The following is a 12990-nucleotide window of genomic DNA, read 5'->3' as shown; positions in this document are numbered from 1 at the left end:
ATCTCATTGATTAATTGACTGACATGTCCCGTCATTAGAACCGGCCCGGGGAAGAGGCGAAAGCGCGTGCGGTTTAAAACTCCTCCTTTGGCCGTCATTAGGCATCCCCCGCGATCGATGGTACGAGAATATTCTTAAATTCTGGAACGATGCCAGGTGCACGCCTCGACCGAAAAAGAAAGAGGCCGCCGGTGACGTCAGACAACAAACTCCGGTATCTTTAGTCGTTCACGCGTCATTTACAAAGTGACGAGTCGGGTTTCGGTCCGTTTAACCGGTACGAGAGAGAGATTTTCTCTCTCTCGCCTCATTTCCGGCATTTGCCCGGAACCAAACCCGTACCACTTTAATAGCCGGTAATGCGTGGGATGGAGAGACGAGCGACACCCATGCAAAACGCCGAGAACCGGAGGAATTCATATTACCACGCCACCGAGGCATTAGAGGAAATTAATTTCGGTGCCGTCACTCACTTCATACGACACGCGGACAGCTCGGATATTAATACTTTACAGTTAGACAGTCGACCGAGAAACAAAGACGTGGCGAGAGAAAACAACTCTCGCTAACTTGCTCCGCTCCTCCGACGTTTTCGATTCTGTTCGGTTTTAATGCCCATTTTTCCGAAGCGCAAAACATTTCTTCCGTTTATTGTGTAGGGATTAGGAAAGGAATTAAATTCAGCGCCGCAATAAGCGAGGCTGAATGGCATCCGCGGATTAGGGAGATGATAAGCTTTATCCGCGTACGCGTAAGACCTGCGAACAATGGAACGGTTGCCACGTTTCAATGCAGTTACTAGACGATCTCTCCATTGACGGTGGCTTTTGTAGAGAGAGAGAGAGAGAGAGAGAGAGATGGAAGTATGAATGCCGATCCTAGACAATGTCCGGCCAACGTCGCATAATTAGTTGGCCGGTTTGCAGTTCCTTCCGGCGCGAGAGAAACCCTTTTGCAGTTCTTAATGAGCGGGATAAAGCCTCCTCCTCTTCATCCTCCTGTAGATCAACTTTGCCTGCGGTGCCAAAGCGAGATGCCGGTAAAAGCTATTTATCCACCGGAGGGATAATTACAATGTTAGTTGTCACTAACACATTCCGGTAGTAAATTTATAACGACGACTTTTGCCGTAATTAAACACTCTAATATAAGTTCTAATTTGAACGCTGGTCTTATACGATTAGCCTTCTCTCTAATTTTCCACTCATTTCCAGATACTTTCAGATCTCTCTGTCAAATCCTTCCCTAATTGCCCCCGTTTCTCTTTAAATGCTGTCACTTTTGACGTCTCTCCAACTTTATAACGAATTAGCAATTTTTCTTTCTTCCCCTTCCTCTGCAGAGAAGAATTATTCCGTCTTAGGCAGGTTAATTCATTTTCGGGCTTTACCTTCCTCCTTAGTAAACTCTGGCACGTGGCAAATCTGAAGAATAACGAAAGTTAATTCCCTCCCTTGCAGCTAATAATCCATTTCATCGATTATTATTTAATGGGCGAGTAGGAAGGAGGATTAGTCGCATTATCTACCATCGATGGGGTATTTAACTCTATTAACCGACAGTTTTTCTTGCCTGCTAAACGTAATTAGAGAAAAAACATGTTAATAATTAGTTTCTCCGCGGTCGACGAGTGAAAATAGTAATTAAATTCGGGTTTTCTCTTTAGATCTTTGCCGAAAAATGAGAGATGAATAATTTTTTCTCCAGCTTTCAATATCCTTAATGAAGTAGAAAGTGGCAAATTTGAAGTTCAGTAAGAACAATTCCCTGTTTTCTAACTTGTTGGAAACTTGAAAAATCGATTTCTCCTCCCTCCCAGCCTTCGTGTGGAATCTGTAACGGCAACATATTTTATTAAAGAACACTTGGGTAGTTTACGAGTGTCGGATAAAGAAAACTGGAATCGTATAAGTCCACTATAGCAATACGTTAGGCGAGAGTACAGGTCGGTAAAGAATGTGTATATGGGGAGGAACAACTTATCCAAAAAAGCTATTTTGTTTCGGTGTGGCACCGACCAGTGGCATTAGGAATATTTCTCGCCGGTCTGTTATGAATTGCACTTCTTTTTTTTTTTTTTTATCGCTCTCCGCTGTTGTCTGGAGTGTTCTTTTGTAGAACTGGATTAACTTGGCTGCGGGCGATAATCGATCAACGTATATCGAAGCGCGTTATAGCTACAATGTGGGATACCTTACGACTTTTTTTTGCTATACACCGACAATCCTATTAAATTAATAAAAAAGAAATGTGTTTCTTTTATACATCGTATACATTTATATATACTGACTGATATATAAAATTACTTACGCGACGACTGATTTATTTAATACTTTTCTTCCAGAATGCGCATAATGTTCAGGAATCGAAAGACCGACCTCCAGACAGTTCTTCGGCCGCCAGGTAAATACTTATATTTTTACTACAGTTAAAATAACGTAATGTATTTAACTTATTTTTACTCGTGGCAAAACAAATCGTTCGTTTTGTATTCCCGTTTCGTGTATGGTATAACGCTTTACGACACCGTACTTCGCAGTGGAGAACTTTTTCGAACTTCGTTTCGGAAAACAAAAAGAAAAATTTCTGTCTGACTACAGTAAGAGATATCATCGATTGGATACAATTTTGGCTGTTTTGTAATACAAGTAGGAGTTGGAAGATAGACTCTCACCGGAAGACAATCTGCAGACATTTCTGTCAACAAGAATACAAAGAAAATCACTTCGTAACTTCAACAATTCTTTCATCTTACAAGGACGGAAGTTTTGTTACTTTTTTATTTTTATTTTTTCTTGCTAACATCTAAACAAGAAAGTACAAGAATCGTTGTCGATCGCTCTCTTTCTATCCCGCAACAATAAGAGTTTTTTAACCAATCCTTCGTCTTCATTTATCAACCTGAAAATTTCGCTATCCGTGTGAAATTTTTTGCATCCTCGCTTCCTTTTTTTTCTTTTTATCGTTCGATTCGATCGAGTCTTTTTTGAATATTTTTTTTTTCCTTAAAAAGAAATTTGCAACTTTCCAGAAAAAAAAATTCCATCTGAAAGAAATTTTAAAAGTTAATTCATTTGTAGTTTTATAGCGAAGAAGATGACCGTCCCTTTGACCGTTTTATAGGAATGAATGAACAACTTTCGTATCACTTGGGACGCATTAAAAACATTCACGACTTGTACGACTTCTGTGTCGTCCGATACCGTTATGACCGGAGAACATGTAAGGATCGGATCTGGCCAGATAATACGAGAATGCTAAGAAGAAATCGGGGTTAATAAAAAGGTTTATCGCAGTTGGCTGCAGGTGGTATTCCTTCTCGCTCGTTTTTACACCCTTGGGTGCTTCTGTTAGAAGTCTGCAACGCTCCTACTGCCGTACTCGGGATAATTATATTCTTCTTCTTTCTTCATCAGTAGTATTTCTTTTCTTAAATAAAATGAGAAAGACCAAAAGGGGTTTTTTTTTCCTTAGAGTTTGAAGGCTCCATAGAAATCTTTGGCCGAGGTGATTAGTAATTTTTACACACAAAGAGTTGTTATATGGCTCACCTGTAATCACGGAGAGCATCTGCTTTGTCCACATTTTCGTATATCCCGGTGAATTAAACTTTCTAAAAAAAAAGAAATATGGTAGAATAAGCTTTTCTTTGCTTGTTATGAGATTGAGTTTAAATTGTACTTGTTCAGAGTTTTTGGGATTTGTTACTGCCAAAAATATTTACTTCTGATTACGGATAAGAAGTAGAGTTTTGTCCTTACTTGTTAACTCTGTTGCGACTATTTTCTTCTAGAAGAATTTTTATTAGGAGAAAAGCAACTCGGATTACTACTTTGATGAAGATCTAAAACACAAAAGAAAATTCTCGTTTCCTTTATAACTGCTATTGTTGAGTTTTCTAGATTTGCTTCAGGTCCTCAACTCTTCAACAAAAATTGTTGAAATTCTTTACGGATTTTTTAATTCTTGCAAATTTAATTTGTTTAAAATTAATTAAAATTTTTATTATTAATCTATTCAGTATATAATTTATAAAACTAAATTTAATATATTATAAAATGAATAAATAAATATTAAAATTAATTGTAGAAAATAACCACCATGCTCGAGCATACTTATTAAATGATGGTTTTTATTATAAAGGGGGAAAAATCTCTTAAAGAATTAAATATAAAAAGACAAAAGAGATAGAAAGAGAATTCTATTTCCAGAGATTATAATAAAAAGAAAGATTAGATATTGCATTTTTGTTGAGGACTTTTACATCTTTTGTAAAATAAAGAATTGTAATTAAACGAGATATGAAAAATTCAATCATACGAAAAGAGTAATGCCATTTCTAATATTAGTAAGCGTTAATTTTTATTATTATTTATTTAAAAATAATGACGGGGGTCGACATATTCGATTACACACAATCGATATTCGAAAATCTCTAAAATATCTTCTCTCGTATTGCATTTTCCATTTTGCAATTCGCAAATTCTTTATATAGATTTTCCTAGAATGATGATTGGTTGGCCATATCGCCCTGATATAAGAACACAATTCCCGAGTTTTAGTAGGGGTTAGGATATATGCTGATGGTGAAAGTTCTCGTTTCTTTGAGAATAAATGTTGTATTTTTTATTATCTGCTAGGAATTTTAGTTCGAGGCCAAAGAATGTATTCGGAGGAAGAGGAACAATGAAGTGTTTCGATTAAGATAGAATATAGATAAGGCACGTACGGAAAATTAGGACGAGATTTTTTTTTCCTTTCTTTCTTATCAATAAATCTGAATTACTTATATTAGTCCAAAAATGCGTTTTCTTGTAGCATCCAAGAATAGTTTGACAACACGGGAGTAGTCGAAGAAATCGATATTTGAAAAATATCCGTCGTTGACCACTGGAGGATAGAACTAAAAATCTCTCATATATGTTTATGTGTATCATAACAAACTGCATATTTTCTTTTGGGATTGTCGTCATCACGAATAGGAAGAACGAGCAAAGTTGGCATTACAACAGTTCTTATCTTGTCACGACACCAATCTTCGACCTAATATTTATTGCATGATATTCGTATCGATTGTTTCCTTTTGTTCTAGTCATTTCGGAACAATTGTGTCGACTGTAGACAAAATTAGGTAGGTGGAATCTAGATGTCGATATTCGGTCTATGATCTCATTAGCGGGTTGTCTAGGTACCGACCGGATATTTTCTTCTTTTTTTCCTTTCCTTCCCTTAATACGGTTCTCTTGACGACAGAAATATGTGCGAATTGTTGCACCGAGTCTTATATTAATTAATAAGTTATTCGATTGATATTAGACTCGAGAAACGGAGGTAATTACGGAATCTTTTTCTTTTTCTCAAATGAAGCAAATTTAAATGGCATTTTTCTGCAATTAAAATAGTCATTTAAACTATTCTCATTATAAGAAAGTTGGGAAATTGACTTTTGCTCTCTTCATCGGAACAAAAGCTAGCAATTACTTTATGTTTAGAACTTCTATAATATAAAATGCTGTTATCCTCTCATTATCTTCAATCTCTTTCTTCTTTTTCCTCTTCTCTTTTGGAGCAATAAAGCAAATGAAGAACACGCGATCTCTCCCATTTTCTCCGAATTAGGATCGAATTTCTCTTTCGAGAACTACCTCTGCCGTCCAGTAATTAATCCTTCACTTAAATTAAGCGATTTGGAAAATTGTTATTTCGCAATAAAAGGAAAATTTAATTTATTTATTAATTAATCTAATTTTCTGAATTTTTCTCTTTAAAAAAATCTCGCCATAAATGTTCGTAATCTGGTAAATAAATAATGCATTTTTTTTTTCCTTTCTTTCTTGGAGTCGATTTCAATTTTGCATCCCATTGTTTGTCGCTTGGATTAATTGGATTACTTACGAAACTGAAAATTCGATAAGTAATTAAAGAGAAGAATATTCATTAAAAATTCTTAAAATCAACTCGAAAATATTTCTATCTTATTCTTTTTTTTAATATTTGATTCCTATTAATTCTTCCCTTCATCTTGCCCTCATCATTTTTATTAATTCTTCTCCTCTTCACGATATAGAGAAAATGGAAGGCATTTTATATAGGTAAAATTATGTACTTTTTAAAAGTATTTTGAGTAAAATGTAACCTTAATTTTTATTTATTTTTCTTCAAAGTTTAATCTTTATAAAATTGTACCCTCTTTTTAAAGAGGAAAACTCGAATCTCGTTGACTTTGATGTTTAATATTAAGCAGGTTAAAAGGTGAAAAATCAATTAATTATATCGGATCACTGGCAAATTTTCATTTCTCCATTGAATAATATAGAAAATTCGAACTGTTGCGGTTATAAAATCCACATGTCTGAGGCAAAATAAATGATAAATATTGCTGGAGTAAAGTTTGAGAGCGAGAAAAATAACAAACGGACCGAGTGATAATTAAATTAAGCACTATTAATCATTAGACAATTGTTTCGAGAGAAAAGCAATAATGAAATTCGTCATATTAATAAATAAAGAGCCAATTTCTGATAAAATAATCGATCGTATTCTTTAATAGACAAGATTTTTAAAAGAATAAATTGTACATTTTCTTATTATTTTTCCATTTACCAAGCCGACTCTTTGCAAAAGGACTTTTTCGTTTTCTATTCGTACTTAATCATATCCATTGTCTTCCAGTCGTCTTTATACAAATGATTGAATGTACAATTTTCGAATTATCCGTATTTACTCTGTCGTCACAAAGATTTTAGTTAGAACTTTATTTTCGTTTAATCAGAAAACGATACGTTTATTAAAAACTAATGACTGAAAATTCTTACTTTTCGTCGTCTTCTCGAGTAAGCAAGATCTTCCAACTAATGTCTTTTATTTTTTACACTACTTAGAAAATACTTAAAGAACTTTAAGAAACGAAATGTTTGTTTGTTTTTCAAACTTCTTTAACTTCGACAATTGCCTCTACCATTGAGAGTTTAAGAAACAAAAATTTTGTTTCTTGCCTCGAAAATTATTTGCGGACTTTTCAAACACTCATTACCTTCGACATTTTGTCTTTATCTTCTCACAATTTTCTTTTTCCTTCCATTTAACTCGAAACATTATTTTACAAAACTTTGAATAATTCAAAATACTGTAAATATTTTCAAAAGGGGATTTGTTTGTAGTTGAATTTTATATTTAACTGGCGTTAAAGTTAAAGAAAGATCGGAGCAACAATGTGACTTTTTCTTATCCTAATATCGATTCTCCGCTCTTTTTTTTTTCCACCTTGGCAAACAATCGACTCTATTTACTATCCAAGGTGGGATCTATGGTTTTTTTTGCCAAAATACAAATACAGAATTTTCTGATGGGTGATTTTTATTTTAAACTTCAATTTAACTCTATGCCAATTATATAGATAAATAAATAACGAATATCGGACCCGCATTTTACAATCGACGGATGATATATTTATTTCTTCCTTTAATTTAATTGACAATTATCTTTTGTATTATAAACTTCGAAATAACGTTAATGAATTCGTCACTTCGTATTATGTATAATTAATTAATTAATTTTTTCTATCGTGGAATTGGAATTTTCTTCCAAAATTAAGGTAAACGAATCTCCTATAATCTATTATTATTGTACACTCAATTAAGAAAAAAATTGCTCGTAGAGTTATCGTTAAAACTTTTTTTTTAAAGGTTATTACAGGAATTTTAAATCTAATTATTTACAGTTACAATTTTGATATTTGAGAATAATTTCGATCGTAACTTGTAGAAGAAGTTGCTATAATTTTTATTAATATATACATATATATATATATATATATATTTAAAGTAAATAAGCTTTATTTGACTTAAATTAAAGAAGAAAAACAGCAAAATTTTAATAGTTTTCGAATTCAATCGATCATCGAATTCGGTAATCGATCATCAATCGATCAATTTTCTAGGAATGAAAATAGTTGGATCGTTTGCTTTATTTGTTTTATTATACAAGAAATATGTTATTTAAATAGAAACCATAATAATAAAAAAAAGCAACATTTAAAGATTTTTTTCTTTTCCTTCCTTAATTTTCTTTGAAATTTAAAAATTATACGAGTTGCCGATAACAAAGTTTTAAAACTGCAAAAAGAAAGGAAACAGAAGATATTCCGAGCTATTTAATAACTCTTATCTCAATAAAACATGTTTAGGATGTTTGACTTTTTCCTAGGCCAGAACTTATAACGCCTTTCTTAATCTTTAGGGAGCTCGGGATTTAAAGATATTTCCTTCCACGTGACTAAAATTGCTTAAGGACATTCTAAAGTTTTGCCGTCATTAAAAAGCGAGAGAAGTGGGGGGAAAAAAAAACAAGAAATGGCTGGCAGATGCAATTAAATCTCTCTTCTCGGTTCCTTTTAATGTTTCTAATATGCGAGCCGCCATTTTGACGGGATTTGGAAATGGATAACCTTCGCATTTATTTGGCGCTCCGTTCTTGGCCTATTAAGCCTAAGCTTACACAAATGGCTCCGTTAAATCTACCAATTAATTTTCTCGGCTCTCTTCTTTACAAAGAATAAAAACCCTTTTCGAATATTCGAACGACACTAAAACATTGTGTTGGCCAGCGCATTGCATCCCGGTACAAAGTTAATGCTTTTTCCTTATCTTTCTAACCGAACTCTTGCCAGTTCTTAGTCTTAATGGCCGATTTGTATCGTTTGATTTTTTATTCGATATGAGTAAAGCCTGACCCGCCGAAAATCCGATGGAAAAAGTTAAAAGAATCGAACTTTATCGACGACCGAACGAAAACCGCAACAAGGGAAAAACGATAACCGAAATCACGTGATTCTTTTCATTATCGAATGCCATGTTCATTACCCCATAAAGATAGAAATGAGAAAGAATTGATCGAAAAATTGATTTCTGGAGAATGGCTGTGTTACTGGTTAGTCGAACGCTAAACTTCCCCCATGAATAATTAGTCAGTCGCTTTCTTTTCACTTCTGTCTCGGACATCCATCGAACTTCTCCTTTTGTCGATTTCTAATCTATCATTAAATATAATACGACAAGTTACACGGCAGAGGAACACGTAATGCAAATGAAAATGTCAAATTTGAAATCTTTCTACAAATCTAAAAATAAATAAATGAAGATTTTCTTTTTAATTATTTACGGGGACATCTGAAAATATAGATCATTCGTTCGCGTGTTAACAAATAATGACATTCTGAGTTTACATTAACACACACAATACACATACAGAAGATGATTGAAAAGTATTCTAATATAATACAGAGTAATAGATTCGTTGTGTTGGAGAACTTACTTCATTTTGTTACATTCAAAAAACTATTTATAGATTTTAAACGTAACAAAAATCGCGGTGACTTGTTCGATTAGAGGTAACAAGTAGATACGCGTCGAGAGAGAAAGAAACAAACAAACACACACGGCGACTCCCGGTCGACACGAGAGAGGTGGACCTCTTCGTTTAGAATTTGCAGACGTCCACGCTGAGGATTTCCAGTTCGGTTAAATGATAAATGACTGATAAGACACGCTTTTCGAATACGAAAGAAAGATTAAAAGTTGTTATTGTATATTACATTATGGCATTTGGGTAATACGGTATATCATTTACGTTTGGGTTGGTTCTGGCTTGTAGACCCGTATGTAATTAGTTTAATGATGATACCGAACAGATTTTCGACTGGAAATCCACCTTAATCTGCAATGCAATTAACGGGAATAAAGGAATGAAATCCACATTTCCATAACTATCAGAACAAATAACCAAAATAATCGTTTATATGTGAAGCGTTACGAGTGAAGAGTTGGAGTGTGTCTACAAAATGGATGATGAATCTGGGTACAGAGTGGTTATTATTGTAGGGAAAATTGCACGCTATTAACGATATTAATTGCGCTGTGGCGATGGACCAGTCGAATTAACTGCGCGTAGAAACTCTGCTAAGGAACGTAATTAGCGCAGTATGCCAACACGGATGGACGGATCGGTGACGTTATTTTCTCTTTTCACGTGTTAATAACACACGTGTAATTTTCTATTCGCCCGACAGTAAAATAACAAATAGATCCGTCTCTTTCGGTGACGCTTCTCGTCAAATTCAATTTATATATCACTTCTTTTTTTTCCTTCTTAGTTTGTTCCGCTTCGTTGGCGTATCCGTTAACGAGATGCCGATTTAGCCGAAGATGAGAGCGAACGATTTATATAAAAATCGTAATTAATTATCTCTGTGACCGTGTCGATTTTCGACACGGTAATCAGCAACCTGAATCGTTAAGAGTTGATTTCTGCCTACTTGTGTAATGACGCTTTTTCGAGCGCGGAGAAATTTCCTTATGAACAGTAATAACGCAAATAGTCCCTCGCCATCGAGAGAAAAGAAATTTCGATATTAGAATTGCAGCAATCAGACGTCTTGCCTTTCTTTTAGTTGAAAATTAGAATTGCTCTCCTAGAGTAATACAATGGCAGAAAAGAGCTAATCACGAGAAGTCCAAAACGTTATTATGACAATCGATTACTTAACGAAAAAGATCATTACTTTCGGTTTAAAATCTCCGTTTCTCTCATCATCGTCATTATCGTGATATTCGATGATGGTAAAGAATTCCTTTCAATTTTTAAAAGCCATCTTCTGACGGTAACGTCGTGTGATACTGCCGCTTTTACTACTATTCTCCTGATAATGCGCATCCCTCTATTATATGTCTACATCATTTATAAAATCCTATATAATATTTATTAATTGTAAAGAAAATTTAACGTTTAACGGGTTATAATCTGCAAGAAAATTATTTGCACTTAACAAACTTCTGTTTTTCTTGTCCTGCTTTTCATTTTGTAAAGAATCGATTCGTCAGTTTTTATCCATAGGACATTTTATTTACTTGCGTAACGCTCCAAAAACTTCTTTTAAATCTTATAACAGAAATATAAGGTGTTATTAGAATAACTCTGCAGAAGTTAACGCATTAAAGTCCATCTGAAATCCGAGTAAATGACGTAGACGACGAAATATAAAACTATCATGTCGGAGTCATAGTTCGGTTATTTTAACTCGGAGAATGTTTTGAATGTTCGGAAATTAACGAACCAATTACTACCAACTGCAATAACAGATACATTACGAGATTTCGGTTACGATAATGTAATTCTATCTCAAGTTGGTGGCAGTTATCGAGATTATGTTACTTATTTTTCTACATGGTTAATTATGGCCGAATCAATAATGGACGAAGAGACCTTACAGCTAATATTATAATAGCTATTTGCGATTTTTATCTGGTAAAGTGGAGATGATGATGTATGTTCATAAGTATCCTTCCCAGTCCTTCTATATTTATATATACTCTATACGTATTCTAATTACATTTATTGCTTATGCTTACATTTCAAGATTATCGCCGTCGCATCATCATCATCATCAATTCCAGATTTAAATTTAATAGACTGTTAAGATCTCGTGGTATCTTTCTTGATTGCAGTTGATCGTGTTCATCCTTGTATATGTATATATACACTTAACAATTTATATGTATTTATTCATTAATATTTTCATTGATTTATCAAAAATACATTAGGATTAATGGCTTCGAATTGTGTTTTTTAGTCATCAGCAACAACAATCTCCGAGCTACAAACAACCTCGCAAAGTTCAATTGAAAGAAGTTCATCATTGCAACGACAAATCGGTATTTCAAGTCATTACAACCGATGGCGTAACTATAGCAGAATCGTTGAAAAACAGCCTAACTGTACAGAAACTGGGAAATGGAGAATATCCGACCATTCCTCCCAAACGCATTAACAAACCGGTTCCCCAACCTCCTCGTCCGGTTTCTTCACGAAGACCCCCTCCTCCCGTACCTTCCGATCACGAAGAAGACGATGCTGAATTACTCCGTATCGAAGAATCGTCTAAGCAATCGGATGGTCCACCCTCATTAGCAAACACCAAACCCGAAAAGACGACTCCCGTCGATTCTTCCCTCCCTTCGAATTGTTCCAGTCCCGATTTACCTCTTCCTCCTCCTCCGTCGACTACGGAAACTGAAGTACATCATTCGGACGAACCATTACCACCACCTCCGGAATTTGAAGTCAAAACGTCGTCCGCAAACACGTAAGTTGCATTTTTATACGTAATTCATTGTTAACATTCAATTTACATAATTTATACTTCATTGTACAACGGATAAAGAAATTTAGACACAATGCGTTGTGGTTAAGCAATTGGGAAGTTAAAATCGTATTTTAATTTTAACATAAGGAAGTAACAAAATATGGTTAGAAGTAAATCTAATACTGGAGAAATTTTATGGATGGCGGGAATGTTTTTATTTATATCACATATTTCTAAAACAGAAGAAAGAAAAAGTAACATTTTTGTGGGAAAGAATGTAGATCAGCTTTGGAAAATTTTATATTTACATTTATGCCTGATGGTGCTTCGTCTTTCACGTGAAAACATGGGGAAAAAACGTTTTATGAACAAAATCTTTAATGAATATGTAGTAAGGATAGACTGACGTCATTTTATCCGGTGTTGGTCCAACATCGATCAGAGAATTAATCTGGCTTTGTATTTATTTTAATCTCTTTCGATTGATCGTCGCGATTATTAATTGCTTGGAGAAAAAGAGAGGAAAAGGGATGTTGGATTCTTGAAGAATGACGTTAATTACAATTAGAGATAATCCTTACATTTCTTCCTTTGTTTTTGCAGAAGCAAATTAATGTTTAGATTAACGAATAAAAAACTCCTGTGACAAATATTTTTATTATTTCTTCGTTTCTTAATCTGGAAATATTACTTTATATCGCCAAATAAAAAGAGAGAATTATTTTTACAAATATCAGATAGTTTATTTAACAAGAATTTTCAAAAATAAATAGAATAATCTTGAGACTTTTCGACCTAACACTGCCAAAATTAAGGAACTAGAGATAATAATCTAGAAATTTAATAAACCG

At 34.1% G+C, this 12990-nt stretch overlaps 1 protein-coding gene across 6 annotated transcripts in view; it reads left to right on the top strand.

Annotated features, from left to right (window-relative positions):
• The window catches only part of LOC136975158 (protein Shroom3-like), a 222092-nt gene that overhangs the window by 199692 nt on the left and 9410 nt on the right, over window positions 1-12990 (top strand). For all 6 annotated transcript variants that reach the window (XM_067270189.1, XM_067270190.1, XM_067270191.1 and 3 more), the window contains 2 exons: window positions 2345-2403; window positions 11627-12139. In XM_067270189.1, the coding sequence (XP_067126290.1) occupies window positions 2345-2403; window positions 11627-12139 (572 nt within the window). The remainder of the gene's footprint in view (window positions 1-2344; window positions 2404-11626; window positions 12140-12990) is intronic.

Source organism: Centruroides vittatus, unplaced genomic scaffold, assembly GCF_030686945.1.
Source record: "Centruroides vittatus isolate TY-2023 unplaced genomic scaffold, ASM3068694v2 contig_364, whole genome shotgun sequence".
Taxonomy (NCBI): Eukaryota; Metazoa; Arthropoda; class Arachnida; order Scorpiones; family Buthidae; genus Centruroides; species Centruroides vittatus.
This window is presented reverse-complemented; position numbering and strand designations above follow the sequence as displayed.